Source organism: Phalacrocorax aristotelis, chromosome 14 (genome assembly GCF_949628215.1).
Source record: "Phalacrocorax aristotelis chromosome 14, bGulAri2.1, whole genome shotgun sequence".
Lineage (NCBI taxonomy): Eukaryota > Metazoa > Chordata > Aves > Suliformes > Phalacrocoracidae > Phalacrocorax > Phalacrocorax aristotelis.
Genome location: NC_134289.1, coordinates 17,077,641 through 17,094,965, shown reverse-complemented (window position 1 = coordinate 17,094,965; position 17,325 = coordinate 17,077,641). Strand labels below are relative to the sequence as shown.

At 38.8% G+C, this 17,325-nt stretch overlaps 1 protein-coding gene across 6 annotated transcripts in view; it reads left to right on the top strand.

The window, feature by feature from the left end:
- The window catches only part of ADK (adenosine kinase), a 298,134-nt gene that overhangs the window by 145,566 nt on the left and 135,243 nt on the right, over positions 1-17,325 (top strand). For all 6 annotated transcript variants that reach the window (XM_075109456.1, XM_075109455.1, XM_075109457.1 and 3 more), the window contains one exon: positions 1,999-2,107. In XM_075109456.1, coding sequence (XP_074965557.1) covers positions 1,999-2,107 — 109 coding nt within the window. The remainder of the gene's footprint in view (positions 1-1,998; positions 2,108-17,325) is intronic.

Genomic DNA, 17,325 nt, shown 5'->3' with positions numbered 1-17,325 from the left:
ACCGAGAGCTGGGTTTACAGTTTCGGGCATGTGGTAAGTGAAAGGAAACATATAGAGAGCCTTTGCTCAGTTTCCTGGAACATGATTGCTTTTCACTTAGCGTCATACGTAGACAGGCAAGATTATTCCAGCGAGGTCCTTGATAGATATTTAGGGTTTGCCAAAACTGAAAGATTTAATTTGCTTTTTAAATTTGGTTTACAGAAAATTACCACAGTTATGTGCATGCCTTTCTTGGATTTACTTGGTTCTCCTGCGGATTGCCTGTCACTGAAATGATAATATTCATCAAGAATGAAACTTCTTGCCCTGTTACTTGTACTGCTACAGAGGCTTGGTCTAAAATAGTATTTTTTAAATTTTCCAAATTCACATTAGTTCTCATTGCCTTTAGGCTTTAGAATTAGAGAGATAAGCCCCAAGAATATTCCTGAGGTGAAATGACACAGAACTGTGCTATGTATTTTGGTATATTCAGAAAAGGTTAGTCTAACTTTTTGGTTTAATTTTTGTATGCTTGATCTGTTTAGCTCACAGGGATTGTCAGTGATGAGTGCTTCAGGAAGTTTACAGGGGGACTTGGTTGCTGTCTTCCTAAGAGATTCTTTTGGGCTTTTGTTTGCTTTTTATTGAACAGGACAAAGGGAAAGGGTGGTAGTGGAAAGATGCTGGTTTGAGGTGGACTAAACCTTCAGGAGTTCCTAGTGCACTTCCCTCCCTACGCCTGTACATGATACTCGGTCTGGGGGCAGAAGCATGGCTCAGGAGAAGCAGACGAGCAGTTCACTCCAACCCATCATCCCTGGATTGTAGTAGCAGTCATGTGGAAAAGGGTGATACATATAGCGTCAATTATAGGCACGTTAGAGAAGGCAAAAGTTTTCAATAGCTGTGTTGTATGTGTAATTATACATAGTTTATCTGGCTAATGTATTTAAATATCACAGAACAGTGATGTGTTAATGTTAAAAGTGCATCCTAAGACCACTAAATCTTGAAAATTAAATTTAAAACTCTGTATGCCAGCATGGAAGTGTCTGTTTCCCCAACTCCCCTCCTCTAAATATTGGATGTTGTTAAACATTCCCATAATAAAATGGCGCAGAAGGATTTGGTCATGGTAGCCCGAGCAGAGAGCTAGTGCATAACCATATTTTTCTGACCTGTTTTTAGCAGGACATCTCTAAGTTTTGTGTGTTCCATAAGGCTGGATTGAATGGCCGAAGAGGAGGATTTAAAATAGAATGTATCTTACATGTCACAAAGTAAATACGATACAAGTGTGTTTGTTCTCGCTAATGGAAGTTGTGTCCTGTGGCTTGTGTTACAACTTGTTAGGAAAGAATGGAGTACAAATGAGTTTTTGGTAGTTTTCCAGTAATACGCAGCTAAGCCAAAGTTGGGTTTTTTTACAGTTCATCATCTAAAAGGAGCAGCATGACCCTTTTTCATTTGCTAAAGGAAAATATGAACCTAACAGAAAAAAAAACCCAAACCCCTTGTTAAATAATATAACTATTCATTGGAAAATGATAAAGGCAAGACGTACATATCCATCAACAATTTTGTTCTAGTGAGGGAAAATACTTTCAGAAGATTAACTGGAATAGCTGCTTTCCTTTAGGTGTTAGGTACTAGAAAAGTCTTAGTGAAAATCTGCAGATGCTGTACTGTGCAGAGGGGGCTGATCACAAAATGCACCAAAGGTTGATTCTGAGCAAATGAAGGCACATGAACAGTATAGTAGCGATAGGTTACATAAACTGTGTCGGTGGATTTAAAATACATTATTTAATATATGGCTTAAATTTAAACTTAAAATACATTATTTAAATATTATGAAACTGTCAAAGTATATATGTTTTATGGGGCTCTTTGTTAATTGCGTTTATGTTCCTTAGGATCCTTGATTGTCTTCGAGAAATTTTGTTCTTTGTGACAAATGTGCAGTAGTGTCAGTTAAAGAGGAACTAATGCCTGTTTTGTGATTGCTTTCAGGTCTCTTGTAGCTAACCTCGCTGCTGCTAACTGCTATAAGAAGGAAAAGCATCTTGATTTGGAGAAGAACTGGAAGTTGGTGGAAAAGGCCAAAGTTTATTATATAGCAGTAAGTTGAGCTTCTTTCAGATTGTTGAAATTTGTGTTACCACACTGTGAGGTTTAAGCAATGAGCAGGTCTGTTGCATGTGGTTTAGGACGATTTCATTGAAGTCAAAGAAAATTACTGCTTCAATTTCAGCATAGTTTGATTTCTTCGAATTTAAATGTACAAATGTAGAAGTATGTTGTAGTTGTGCGCTTTCTTAAATTAGTGGGGAAAAATCATAAGAACTAAACATATTTTCGGAGCTTTTGTAGTAGTGCATCAAATTTACATTTCACATTTTCTAGTAAATTGTTGTGAAGGATGCACAAATTATGTAGAAAAACACTATTAGCATAATTATTCACTGCAAACAGTTTGAGCTTATTTGTGTGAACAATCTTAATTGCTGTTTATTCCATAGTAATTACTACGGCACCTTATAACTCCATATTTCAGAAACAATGATTGTGACAAATCTCTTGAATGGGGGCGGTGGGGCAAACTGATTTTAATGATGAAATCTTACTTCTGGAATAAAGGGGTTTCGAGGATGGGGCATTAGGAGATTGACAATTAGTATTCTTTTTTTACCATCCAGAATGAATCACGCCAGATTAGTGTATTTGCGTAGATTCCATCTTGCCTAAATAGAAGTGGTGAATTTGTTTTCATCTTGCTCTCAAGTCGGTATGACTGATCAAAATTAGCAAACGTAAAACATCTATGACAGATGAAAACCTCATAACATGCATGTAATATATGGATTCTGTATGACAGCTGCTTCCATTCCACTACCTGAGCTATGTGGGAACAGCTGGTAGGAAGTGTAAAAAATTGATTATCCAGGAGGAACACGTTCATTGAAAATAGTTATTTCTTTTAGCTCGTTGTAATGTCTCCTACAGCCTGTTAGAGTGCACTGCTGTAGGCTTTACATGGTTGTTATTGATTCTTGTGTATGGCCGAGACTGCCCCTCTATAACTGTCAAAAAATACTTATAACCTTCTCAGTATACAAAGAAAATACATCCCACTGCTATGACCATATGTTTGTGCTGCGCATAAAAAAATATGTAGGTGCATTGTATACTCATTTTTTTAATTTCTGTTTTTCAAGCGTTCTGAGTTTTTTATTTCTCAATAATTGTACCTCAGTCTGTTCCAAATGCCATGCTTAGGAATTATTGCTGTTGGCTAGAAAAATATTGAAAGGCGAAGAATATAGTTTAAATAAAGACGACAGACACGTTACCAAAAGCTATACTGCACTAAGTTTTGGGGTTGTTTGGGGTTGGTTTGTTTGTTTGGGGTTTTTGTGTGTGTGTTTGGTTGGTTGGGGATTTTTTGGGTTGGGTTGGGGTTGGGGTTGGGTTTTTTTGGGGGGTGGGGTTTGGGTTGTTTGTGGTTTGTTTTTTGTTTTGTTTTGTTTTTTAATTTTACCGTGCTTACATATAATTACCAATGAAGCTTCCAATATACAATTTAGAAGAACTAAACGTAGTGCAGATGCTTTAGAAAAAGTGGGAAACATTACCCAAGGTAAAAAACAGGTTTGGGTCTTTTAAGATATAGCGTTCATCATCTTTTAGTTCCGAAGCCACTCTTCTGCGCTCAGTCAGTTTGATCACTTAAGTTTTGACTAGGTGATTCACTACACTTCTTCTCATATATATTAAAAGCTGTTCCTCAGATGCCAGTTCTACAACATCTAAGCTTTGACTAAGAGTCGGAGAATTATTGTATTGTACTAAGCCGAAAATAAACACCAAGCTGCACATATGTTAATGGATAAATGACTAACACTGAAGTGCTAATAAATTGTGTTAGGTATTTGCAAAATGGAATTCAGGTTTGGGAAACATCCGATTGCAGAGATCAGTTCGGTAAAGAACCTGGTTCACACCTGTAGCAAAAGCACTCAAGGATGGGTTCATTTAAGAGATTTCTAGGACAGTGTTATCACTTCAGATGACGGATTGCACGTGTACCTTTCCATAAGGAAAGGAGACAGAGCGTGGAACCGCACACGTTCCCTCATGCTACAGTGCATTCATGCCTTTTTCTTTTATTTAGCTGCTTTACTTGCAGGTTCGTAGCAGTTTACCAGATTAAACAAAACCGTGTAGTGAACAATTACCGCTCCTGAGGTGTAGGGCAGCTCTCTGAGTCATTAACTTCTCCGCTGTTGGCTGTCTTCACTAGTCTTGCTACCTTCCTTGGCTTCGCGCTGTGCATGTGTCGCTTCTCACTTCCTTCTTCCTGTCCAACTGTCACCTGTTTCTTGGATTGCATTAGTATGTGTGTTAGTGACAGATACTTACTCTGGAAATCCGTGTCCTGAGGTGATCACACAGTCTATTTTCTTGGCAGAGGAGGGCAGTTGTTGCTTTAGGACTGGCCTGTGATATCCTGTGGTCATCTGTGTGTGCTTCCCAGAATGGGTAATATGCTTTTTCAACGCGGCGTTCAGCAGAATGGCCCTCAGATGAAACCTAGCTCTGAAATCTAATCAATGCACTGAGGGAGGAGTAGGTACAAAGGAAAAGATAGCGCAGCCGTGACAGAACCCTTAAAGACAACTTCTGTTACCATGAATGAACACAATACATTTATTTTAGCCATCTGGTAATCAGATCGGCAGACAAATTGGAGAAAGACTAGCAAAGAATAGGACCCTGTAAATCACAGATAGAAGCAAAATACAGAGGCTGCCCCAGACTTCTCAAAGATGGTAAACTTTGAAGGTGTATTTTAATCCTTTAAAATTACTCTACTTTGTACCATTTAAGATAGATTACATGTACTGTCAAACTCTATGCAATTTTGTTCCCTTCTCCAGACATAATTCATATACTTGCAGTAGTTTCTGCCATTGACATCATATCTTCCAGTCTGTCATATTCATTTCGCTGTGGATCAGCTAGCTGTGCTGCTGGTGTCTGATTAGAATTCACTGTGAGGGATTTTATTTGGTTCCTACTGGGGCTAGAAAATGTCTCTTCCTCAGACATTTCCCTTATTTCAGAATAAGTTGAGAGTTATGATAACACTAAACATTGTCATTCTGTCTCTGAAATTGTGAATGGGGCACAACCTGACACGAAAATAATCTTGTGTTTTGTGTGTGTAGTGTGGTTTTTTTTTTTTTTTTTCTTTTTCTTTCTTTCTGTGAATCTGTGCTTTCTGTCAGGACTTGCATTTTAGAATTCTTAGGTGTTAGCATTGCACCTTACAAACCTGGGTGATAAAACTCCATGTTTGGGCACCTTGTTTGTCTTATTTTCAGAGGCGTTTAGTAAACCAATGGTAGTACTGTATTTATGAAGGGATTTCTAAGGATTCTGTAACATGTTTTGGGTGGGGGGGGGTTGTGTAGTTTCAGTTTCTGGGTTTGGTTTTGTTTGAGTTTTTTTAAGATCGTCAGTGTCTTTAGCGCCGACTGAAATCCGTGGGAGTTGCTGGTACTGTTTCTTTGACATTGCACACAAACATTTTAACATTTTTAATGCAACTTGCAGTATATAGCTATTAATTTTCATACCTTACAATGGCCTGGAATTCAAAGTTATTTTTATTGTCAATGTTTTTGGTTAAAAACGTAATCTGCTGATAGGAGTTACTTAGGAGAGCAGAAAAACTGAGGAGAATTTTAGTTGCCATTTGATTCCAAATATGTTGGACTCGCAATGTTATGACTCCTCTATGTTACTATGCGTGAGTAAGGAATTTTACACTTGTCCTTTCATAATGGGAAGAAAATGGAAAAGGGGAAAATGCTTTCCTTCATTAAAAGCTGCACTTGTGAAATCTTAACTCTGTGACAACTGGTGCTGCTTGCTTGTACAGACAGATGAATTTTAACTTTCTGCCTGTGTTTGAACATTATTGCCACAAGCGTGGTGCTTCCCCGATGTGTTTTCTCTTGTTCCAGATAGCCATCCTTATTTCTGCCAGTTATTTAGCTTTACTCAGTTTGTTCTTCAGTCCAGCACCTGCATTCATTTAATGTTTGCAGTTGGAGGCATTAGGTCGGTGAAACACTGTCAGTTGATGCTAATATTATCTTGGTGCTGAAGTAATAACTGTCGTTTTGAGAGTTCCTTCTGTGCTTCAGTTTTTCAGGTTTTCTTCCCCCCTCCCCCCCCCCCACCCCCCCCTTCAGTAAGCATATGAGATGGCAGTATTGACTGCAGGTAGGTTCCCAGTCTGTAGTAACTTCTTAGCTTAGAGTCCATCAGCTAAGTAGATCCCAAAAACAAAACAGATCTTCCTTTAATAAAATGCTTGTCTCTCTTCTGTACAAAGAAAAATAGTAGATTGTTGTTTAGGGACTGTATTTGAATTTATATGTTGTGGATATGGTGTGTGTGCTTAAAAAGCTTTTCTCAGTAGTATCTGCGTAGACTTCTTGCCTAGCCATCTCACATAGGTACGGCACTGCTGATGCTTATGCTTACCTGTGCTCATTAGAGAGATGTGGGGCCATTTTTACACCGTACTTCATGCATTATGATCCCCTGTCTTTGCTTTTTGAATTTACATTGCCTGAAAGCTTCAGCTCCTGCGCTACCTGTTGTAGGTAGAGAGTAGGTAAGACTTATTTCTGTGCAGCTGAATTTTGGGATGCTCACCTTCATTATTGCCATACGACCTTTCATTGAGAGAAGATAACGCTTTCACTCAGTCGGCTTTGCACGGGCTGTTGTTATCTCACAATCTGTAGAAGCTGAAACCGTTCTCTTCTACTTCCATGGAGCAAATAATAGTAATTTCTCAATGGTGATGCCCTTCAGTTGTACCACAGTAAGTATAAAATTTTCTAATACTACTTAGATTTGTTAGCCCACAGTTAAATTACATTCACCACCTTCAGCATCACTTTTGTGTTTACCAAGTTAATGGCAAGTCTAGTTTATTTTGATGTTAATGACAGTTCTGACCAAGACTGGGTATTCTGGCCCTCGGCGGAGTTTCAGGTAGGAAACGTTGTGTGTTGCAGCGTGGGATAATGAACCCAACGTACCATACCTGGCTGCTGGAGAAGCCTCTAAAGCTCCAGCTGCCCCGGGATGTTTCAACAAGTACTGTGGTATTTTTGTATTTATTTTCTTTTAATGCCTAAGTGCTTGTCTAAGCAGAGAGATACTGTGGTGGTGTAGTGGGCTTGATGGTGGAATTATCTGGTTTCAGCATGAGTCTGTCAAAATACAAGCTTGATGTCAGCAATGTGTCGCAAAGCTTAAATAAGATTCTACGGTATTTTACATGGGGTTGGCTATTCTGCTTGAGAAAAAATGCTGATTATTATAACAATGTAAGTATAAATGAAATTTCTTTTGTGCTGTCTTCTCCTTCCAGAGGCATATTCAGTGAAGGCATTTTTATTGTAATTTACTGCTATGATGAGTATGATAATTTACAACGGATTGTGATAGGGTTTTTTCTTTGAGATGTGCTGGGTCTGTGTGTGCATCATGGGAAACGAGAGACGGAGACACTGGCAGGAATCAAAATATCCCCTAAAAGAGACATTTGTTTGAACAACTCCACAATAGCTTTTTTTCCATTGATAACTTTTGCCATAGTGCTCTGGCATCAGTCTGGATGGCATTTGACATGCAAAACTATTTCTCACAATAATGAATAGGTTTTACGGCCAGGAAAACACCATTCTGAACATCTTACCCATAAAGGAGAAGCTGCAGCTAGCAACAGTTAGTTGTGGCCTTTTTTGCTGGCCTTAGATAACATCCCTTCCTGAAATCCACCGACTTGAGGGACTGTGTTTTCTGGAAGTTACAGCTGAAGCGCGATGCATTCACTGGGGAGAGATGAGAGACTCCGCGTCTAACCAGGGCGCAAACCTGCCATTAACTGGCTTCCAGAACAAACATGGGGAAAATGTGTTCTCTCTCGTAAATGCAGAATTTCCCAGCGTTATTTCTTTGATTCAAATGCAAAAAAGAGCTTGGTCTAAACTGGCACCAGCATGTGTTATGTCATTCTGTGATGTATTTAGGGTGTGGTGTGCATTATGCTTCCGTTTCAGGTGTAGCTTCTCATGCATAGACAATTTTGCCAGTGTATTCTCAAGTAACTCATGAGGAAAAGTGAATTAGAAACTTCTTTCTTTTTTTTTTTGTTGCAAAGTTTGATCCTCAAGGTTTCATTCTTTGAAGATGAATGCTTTGTACTTTATGCAGCAAAATGCATCATCGACTTTTAAGAAAGGTTGTACCTCTTTTTTCCGTAATAGAAAATTAATGAGAATCTGTCTACCATCGTAAAAATATTTATTTCTAAATGTTCACCTCTGTTATTAATTATATTTATTTATATGAGGAATATACACGTTTCCTTTCCTGTCATTCTCCTCTTACCCCAGTAGCCTTTAAATTGCAGATATGCTTCTTCAGCACAGTAATTAGTGAAGCTCAGTCATTGCTCCTTTTATCATGTGATTTTTGGGTGGTTTTTAGAAGAAGAAGAATGCATTATTAGAGCACTTACACAGCCAGTCTAGCTGCAACAGCCAGGCGGCAATAGCAGTGCCATTTTTCACAAAGAAAATGTTGAACAGGAGCCAAATGTTTGGTGGCAGAGTCTGTTGCTAGGAAATCAAGTTCCTGAGGCGATTAATGACAAAGCAAGCAATAACAAGAAGGCAGAATTACAGATTTAAAAGAGAGAGAGAAAAAAAGTGGTTGGTGTTATAATTACCCAAAGAAATCCGTACTCATTAAATTGGCTGTTTTTATGATTGACTTTAATTGGAGGTTAGCTCAGATATTTAGCTCCTTTCCCACCCCTTTAAACACACACATGCACATAATCTGTAGAACTGCAGACTTGTTTTTCTAAGCATTGAGAGGAGCTTGCCCTGTAATTTGATCCCCACTGACAGATGCATTTTCTATGCTGCCATTTTGAATTAACCTATTGTGCAACAATTTTCCTCAGCTCTGTTGAATAAAACATCAAGTCTTATTACCTCAGATGGATTTGATAGAGTAAAAGAATGTACTTCTAGCTGAAGTAGACTATTTGCAATGAGTTCAGTGATTTGAACTCTGCCAACAAGCACCAATAATTTGTGATGTATACTTAAAGAACGAAAGAGAGAAGAGCCACGTGGGGGGTCTTTTTGGCTGTATGAAGTTCAAACACAAACCTCGGAGTAATATTGTTGTTTCTGCTAAGGTTGTTCCCCGAGATCAAGCCTTTTTAGTTAAAGCATGTTAGCTAAGATTTTTACCATTAAGCAGATTGGTTTTGAACCGGAGATTCTCTTTCCCCTAGTGGTTACCCAAACTGTTAGACTACTGTGGGACTAGAAAACTAAAAATCCATCCCCCTCTCCTAGAAACCCCAGCAGCTGGATTTTTCCTTTGAGACTTCTTTTGTGAAGCGAAATTTTCCCTCGTAAAGTTAAACTGCAATAAATGATGTTTTAAAATGATTTGAAATTTCAAATAGTTGGTATCCTGTGGTAAGGGAAGAACAGCCTTTCACCTTATTCACTTTTCTCCCCAATTAGAAAAACTTCTGCAGTCAGTTCAACAAAATTTTGGCACAGAAATGGGGAGGCAACTGACCCTGACATTTAAATCCTGTCACGTTTCATCGATCATGTTCAAGACAATATTCCTTACTTGCAGCAAGTGATAAGTGAGAAAATATCCTTTTACAGTATCTGTAAGTGAACATACAGAAGCTAACTGTAAGAGCTAAATGGTGCCATAGCTCTCCGGATTCCTAATCGAACAGTGAAACAACAGAGCCACGCGTATTCTGTCCAACAATACCCACATTACTAATCAGATGCCAATGCCAAGCTGTCTGCTTTGTTAAATACCCACGTTCCCTGAGGCAAGAAGACAGCTGCTATAACTACTACGAAATTTGGTAGCTCAATCTATTTTTGCTACCCTTGGGCTATCAAGCTACTGTTAATTCAGACCACCCCAATTGGTATACTTTAGGGATTTTTTTCAAAGTGTTTGTAATTAAAATGATAAAACATCATCATTACTCCAAAGATGTTGTGCGCGCTTTGTGTTTGACAGATACCTACAGAAATAAACCCAGCATGTAATTTTCATTGACATAATGGTTGTGATTGCATTACCCTTTTAAAAGTATATTGCTTCTGGGGCGGGGGGAGAGGGGAGAGGGGAGAGGGGAAAGGGCATGCTTTTATTTCATTAGCAGAATTTGTAAGTCTGTTGAAATACGGAATCGGTCTCGTGGTTGCGAGCTACTTGTCTGCGCAGGCTGAACCGGGCTTTGCCGCAGACCCGGGCGCGGCGAGCAGAGGCGTTCCCCGGGGCCGCGACCTGCCTCGCCGGGGCCTCTGCTCCCAGGTGCCTCTGCCTTTGGGACACCCACCTCAAATCATATGTGAAGTCTGGGCAGAATTAACACGCTATTTAAATGTAAATTAAAAAGGGAAGCTTTCGTGCTCTAAGGGGTGAGGTGAGTTTGAAGGGAAATCTGTACTGCAGGCCCTCTTGCATGTCAGTCTCTATTAGATGCTCTCTTTATGAGAGCACAAGAATTTTGTCTGTTACCATGTCAACTTTGTTAGAGCAAAATCTCAAAACTAAAGCACCAGCAAATCGAGGAGTTAGAAGCTTTGACTGAAGCAGTATTGCTTCTATCCTGAACCATTTTTTCTTTCAGTACTTCTCTGATAAGGTTTAAAAAGAATCATTAGTTTACAACTGTTCCAAAGGCTAAAACTTGAAACTTGTGAAGTTTGCTAGTGTGAGGCAACTTGCTTATTTTGGATGCCGGCTGCCAAAGTTTATAATAAATTGGTAGTCACCACTCTGTGTACAGTTGGCTGAAACTTGGGGTTCCACCTTTCTTCCAGAGGAGTTGGTCTCATTAACACGTGGAGGTGATGTAGTCTGCATAACCTTGGCATATGTATTCTTTGTTTCTGTCATCAACTGCCATGTTAAAAACAGCATATAAATACTATAGCAATTGTGTTTGGTTTTACAAGAAGGTTAGTTTTTAACAGCCAAAACTGTGTGCCTGTGTGTAATGTGAGAGCTGATTTAAGCTATTTATGGTAACCCACTACTTGGTGTGAAGCTGAAATTATAGTTTCATGTATTATTTACGTGTGCAGTTGTTTAAATACAAACCTCTTCTTTTCTCCTTGCAAGAAGTTATGATTAATGACTCGCTTTGAAGTGAGGACGCTGAAATGATCACATTTGTGATTGTTATTTCAAAGGCAGTAACTTTTGCACTAAAATTTTAGAATGTTAAAATATGTGTACATAGGCCAAGGGGATTGATAAGCGCTTCCTCTTAGCTCAAAACCCGAACTGCACTGAACGGCATTGACGTACACTGTAGACTGCGGGTGTTTTGAAATAGCAGGGGCTGCGAGCAGGGTAGGGACCTGAAGGTTACTTTTTGATTCTGCAAGTAACAGTTATTTAAAAAGTAAAAATGGTTTTATGGCATTAGCTAATCAATATCATAAAAATCTGCGTCAAGTAAATTTTAGTGTGCTGCATGTGCTTAGCAACTGTGTGCTTAGGAAAGACTTTGTAAAAACGCTTCTGCACAGGTTTTCAGTGGTAACGTATTAAACACCTTAATAGTATGCCTTGCAGACTGGGCTTTTTCCAACTTTGTGATAGATTCTTTGGTCCTTTAGGAGGCAGAAGGACTGAGTCCAGCCGGCCTTGTTTGTTATCAGGTTTATTTGAAAAAGGAGTTGACTGATTCCAAGAACAGGGTCTGGGAGCTCATCTGAAAGAGGCTATGGGACGTAAGACAGCCTGGACTGGCCTCGGTGCAACAGAGGAAAAGACCTTTCCCCTTTCTCAGCGGACATCTGCTTTAGTTGAGATCTTCGTGGTGTTTTCTGAGTTTCTTTTTAAGGAACAGAAGTGTGCCCTAAAGACAGGGCTGAGCAGGTTTTGTCACATGGCTTTGATCCTTCCAGTTGTGGGGCTAATGCTCCATCAGCAGCGTGCTGGGTCACCTTGGTAAACGTGCTCCTGGTTTGGCCAAAAGAAAGATCATCCCCCTTTTTTCTTTTCTTCTTCCTTTGATAAAGGATAGGATACTTATGGAAGTGCTAAAGTCTCTGAATAAGTAATGAGTGTTGTTTTAGAAGAAATTTCTAAGTTGGAGAAATAGAGGTAGGCACTGTTTCTTTCTAAGGCGTATCCAGACCATCGTGGTAGCAGGTAGGGCTTGACTGATGAAACATCATTTTAGCAATAGGAACAATGTAAAAAAAAAAACAGTACTAATCCTTGCAAAGGTTTGACTTAAACAAAAGCTAAGAGCACTTAGATTTTGTCCATAATAGAAGGATTTTGCTGATGCAGCTGCTGTGGAAAACCCTCCTGGGGATTTACACTTTTCTCTGGTGTAAGCACCCTAATATGGAGACAGTTGATAACAGCTGCTATTCTAGCAGAAACGCTCTCACCTTCCCAGACTAATCATACTTGTACCAAAGTGTTATTGGCAGGGCTGTGTTGGTTAGAAACAAGGGATTTTTTCATATTTCGAAATAACGTAGCTGCTCAGGCAAAATATCGGCATAGTCAGACCATAGTCTGAGTCCATAGTCCGCAGATATTGCAAAGCCCTTTATAAATCTCGAGGTTTCCCATGTGTTAGTATGTGGCTAATAACATCTAGCCATTGAAGATCAGTAGATGAGATCTGTCTTGTTATCACCGTTTATGCTAAAGTTACTGAAGTTCTTTTGCAGAATGCCACCGCTCCTAATAGTTTTGTGCCAACTATGCTATTGCCAGATGCAAGATAACAATACTTTCCTGCAAATTTGAAAATGGTGGGGAACAGCAGTTAACAGTATTTAGCATGAAATATGCCTCAGCATATGCCTCTGAACATGTCTTTTTAAGACCATATGGAGTATAATTGGTGCTGAACAACATTGAGGTGTTTTGTGAAAAGTAAAGGCTAAGCATTATAAAGAGTCATAAAATCTGAAAGAATGAGACAAATGGAAGAAATGGGAGAAAGAAGGGAGGTGCTGAATTTTCTGTCTCACTCTCTCTGCATAACCTGAAGAGAGAGACCCCGGTATTTTTAATAGATTTCTTTTCACATTAGGGTTACAATTAAGAAATTCAGCAAAACAATGGCAGGTAGCAGGCATGGAAGGTGGTGTGAGTAATTGGAATGAAGCAGAAACAGCCTTATCATTCACTGAGAGCATCCAGGAGAATATTGGCATTTAGAGCTGGTCTTACTATCATTGGCACTCTTTGTATATGGAGTTCTTAAGGCACTTGATCACAGCAAAGTAAGGTAAGAATGAATTTCATCCTTAAATATGAATTTCCCATGTCCTTCCCTTGGGAGCTAGAGTCAAAACTTAGGGTTTTTATTAATTTACTTATAAAGATATCTTATTTTCAAGAGACTATTTAGAATTAGTAGAGCAATGTGCTAAAATCAAAATTCCTCACCATTTTATTGATTTTAATCATGAACTGTAGCTGACTGTGGAAAAAAAAATTTACAAACTATAAGTGATTAAAAATTTTCAATTATATGAAGGATCCAGTTTTCTTTGAAGAAAAAGAGAAATTTTCAATGAGCAGATACATGTGTGAAGGATAGCAAGCATTCATTCCCCAGAACTAGTGCTGTCCCTAAGTACTTCTTTATGCTGCTGAGAATGGGCTGAAGAGAGTTTCTGCTGAGGGCTGTAGATTCTTATCTGCCTAATTGAGCCATCATTTGTTGACAGGAGGGAAATCATGTGACCTGCCTTTAATGCATTTCTCAGTAACAGCAGGAGTGTAAAATGTAGTTCATGGAAGAGGAACAGAAAACGTTAACATTTTTTAGAATGGTCTCTTATAAGGAATACTGTGAGGTTTGTATTGCAGCAGAATCAAACTTTTGAATGTTCGTACAGTGAATACGTTAAATAAAATCATCAGATTCTAATTATTTTGAAAGCACTGAATTTCCTTCTGTTACAAAGCCCCCAAACCTTCAGAATATGAATTTAGTAACTTCTTAGTTTTAGCAGTATGATGACAAAATTATGTCAGCAGAATTGAAACCAGGTGTCATCTTTTCTTCTGAGCAAAAGTGTCCACATAGTCATCTGCCCAATCGCAGAGTTGGGGCCAAGTGTTGTACAGTGGTAAAAGGAACAGTAGAAAACATTCGATATTATCTTAGTAGAAAAGTACCAGAAAAGGTTATTTAAAAATCCCTGTAATTGGGGGAGCCTACTCTACTTCGTTCAGTCCATCTAACACATCAGTTTTATATTAAACTTCAATCATGCTCCCTAATCAAATACGCGATTTTATCGAGTGCAGAATTACAGGCATGCTGCTGGTTTCTGAGATGTCTGTTTGCTAGAGTAGTGTCGTCATGTGTCCCCCCCCACCCCCCATTTGAATTAATCTCATCTGTACAAAGAGCTAATGTCAATTTTGTTTTTAAAATAAGCAGTTACTGGCAGCTCTGATGAGGTGGTATCGTAAGTTGAAGATAGGGGCGACAGCAGCAAAAACGCTGTAGAATGATATGTAGAAATCGTGTAGCAGAGGAACCGGAGACTGGTCTAACTGTGGAGGTTAGCTTACCAATGAATAGATGATCTGACCGTGTCTGCTGATTTTCATATCACTAGCAGGCATGTCACCACTGACCTGACGGGGGAGAGCATCAGAAGAGTACTTGAGTCCTCCTGCAACCACAGATCTCTGTAGGAAATCCTCTAAGCTGAAAATAGTTGGCAGCTGGAAGAGTATTGTATGTGCTTCTCTTGTTTTACACTCGTCTAGACATCCACTTGTGGCTGCTGGGGGGATGCGATACTGGACTAGGAGGACCTTTGAGCTGATAATTTACTATTGCAGCTTTTAAGTTCAAAAAATTCATGGCTTGCACCTCTCATTCTTGATATTTGACCTAGCGGGAGATGAAAAATGTGAACAATAATGAAAAGTAAGACAAAAGTGTTAGAGGTGAAAAGAAAAGTATAAATCTTCAGATGTTAGGAAAAAGTGCTCCCGGGCTTGTTATAACATGTCTGTTACTCTTTTGCATAAAAAGAACGTACCTGCTTTAATGTTGTACTTTCAGAAAAATTGTGATACTATTAATACAGTAGAGTGCAGCTCACATACTTGTGAGCCGTGGCAGAGCATTTACTGTGTTTTCCACAGTGTTGGAGCTATTGGGTTCAGGTTTGAAAATAGGTTTTGTCTGAAGCTTGTATTACCGACTAGAAAGAGACTCAACAGTTAATAGCTGCCCCGAAGGCAAATTTTTTAATTCTGACTGTACAATGTAATAATATGTAAGTATATGTAAGTAAGTAGACCTTCACATGTAGAAGGCAACACCTAGCATGCCACCCAGGACTTGACTTCCACTTTCTAAGCTGAAGGGTATGAATGGCTGTAATCGCTAAAAAGCTGTAACTGTATCACAGTCAGTATATATTTAACCTGGAGTCAGAGTCATCCTTGGCTGCTCTTGTTGCCCCATTTGGGAGAATAATTCATACCATTTGACAGAGTATGGGGTATTTTGCTGCTGAGTGACATATTGTCAGGAAGGAAGAGCCCTGCCGCACGTCCCCCCATTCTCTTCACTTCAGCCCAGTCAGATGAGAGAGCAGCAAGCCTTAGACTTTGCTCTTGCTCCCTCCTTTCTACACAACGTGAATGTATTTGTGCCTGTGCAACTGATGCACGGGTTGGGGTTTGGAAAGCCATTTTCTCCACCTCCTAACAGTAACTGAGCAGTGTTGTTATAGCCAGTAAAAGTTTGTTTCCAAAAATCGTCTTGTGTTTTCATTCTTATTAGTACCATATATATTGTAATGCTAAAACTAGTCACCTACATTTTATTGCAAAGAGATACTACTTAACACTGCATCTGCTTTACAGTACTGTAGTATCCTTGTGTTACAATTCAGCCAAGTTTTCAATTTTTATCATTTTAACAGCAGATAGGTTGTAGTTTTAAATTAATAGAAAATACATGGCTTTATTTGGAACTCATGGAAGCTGCTTCCACTGGTAGCTGGAAGACTCGTAAAACAAGAAAAACAATACCAAAAATGTCTTAATATTATGGAGTGTGTTCTCTTTAGGTAGCATATGCATGTTCTTGGTTTTGCCGATTCAAAATGTCCAATGGAAATAAATTTCTGGGTTTAGTACAACAAGAAAAGGGGGTTGAGATTATAAGAACCCCAATTTGTTGATGTGGCCACTGGCACAAAATCAGTGTTGCAGAGTGACTCATCTATACCAGAAGGGCAGCAGTAGCCCACAGCTAAATAAAAAGAAAAATCCGTTACATTGCACATACTCTTATGTTTTGTGTGTGTGCTGTAATTATTTTAATTGAAGTAAGATTAAATACTTACTATAAGATCAATAAACTGAAAATTTGCATTATGAATTAGGCAAAATCTTAGAGACAATCCTGTACAGATTTTTGGGCTAGACCTAGAATGTGTTTATAGTCCCTTCAAGTTGAAGAGCTCTGGCTAAATATGGAAGTTCTGACGAAATGCATAAAGCATGCCAGCTGTAAATTCTACATGAGTAATATTTGCTTTGGAGTTCTGTTTGACTTCCCTGATAAGTTTGCCTAGCAATACTCAGAAATGATGATTGCCCTGAAATGGATGATGGTTCCAAAATAAGCCCTGTGCAAATTAAGAGAAGTTAATATTTGCCTGATGTGACAAACGAGTAAGAAGTCCTAGAGCAGGCGTAAAAGCAGTTGTCCAATTAAACTCTCTTGTTTAAAAAGAATGAAAAGATTTTAGAAATCCTGTGGAACGTTGTGGGTTCATCTTCCACGTCAGTTGTGTTTATCACCACAAGAGCCACAAATGTTTGAGAATATATTAGAATAAACTACCCAGTCCTACCCAGATGTCAAGGATTATTATAATGACTCATTTTGCTTGGTAATTGCCATAGGTTTTTTTCATTACCAAAACCTCCGACGAGAAGACAGCTTTCCCAAAATTTCTCAGTACACTGTTTTTTTATATTGAACTTTATAGTTCGTTTGTTTTCTGAAAGAGCTTGTAACGTCTGATATCAAGTATTTTTTTGTCTGAAATGCATTATAAAAGGACACGCATATGGTTGGTCTGTCTTTGTTTTATTTTGTATAGCCTTGTTTGGCATAATATTTCAAATAATGGAACACCACAGATCCTTCAGCCCCAA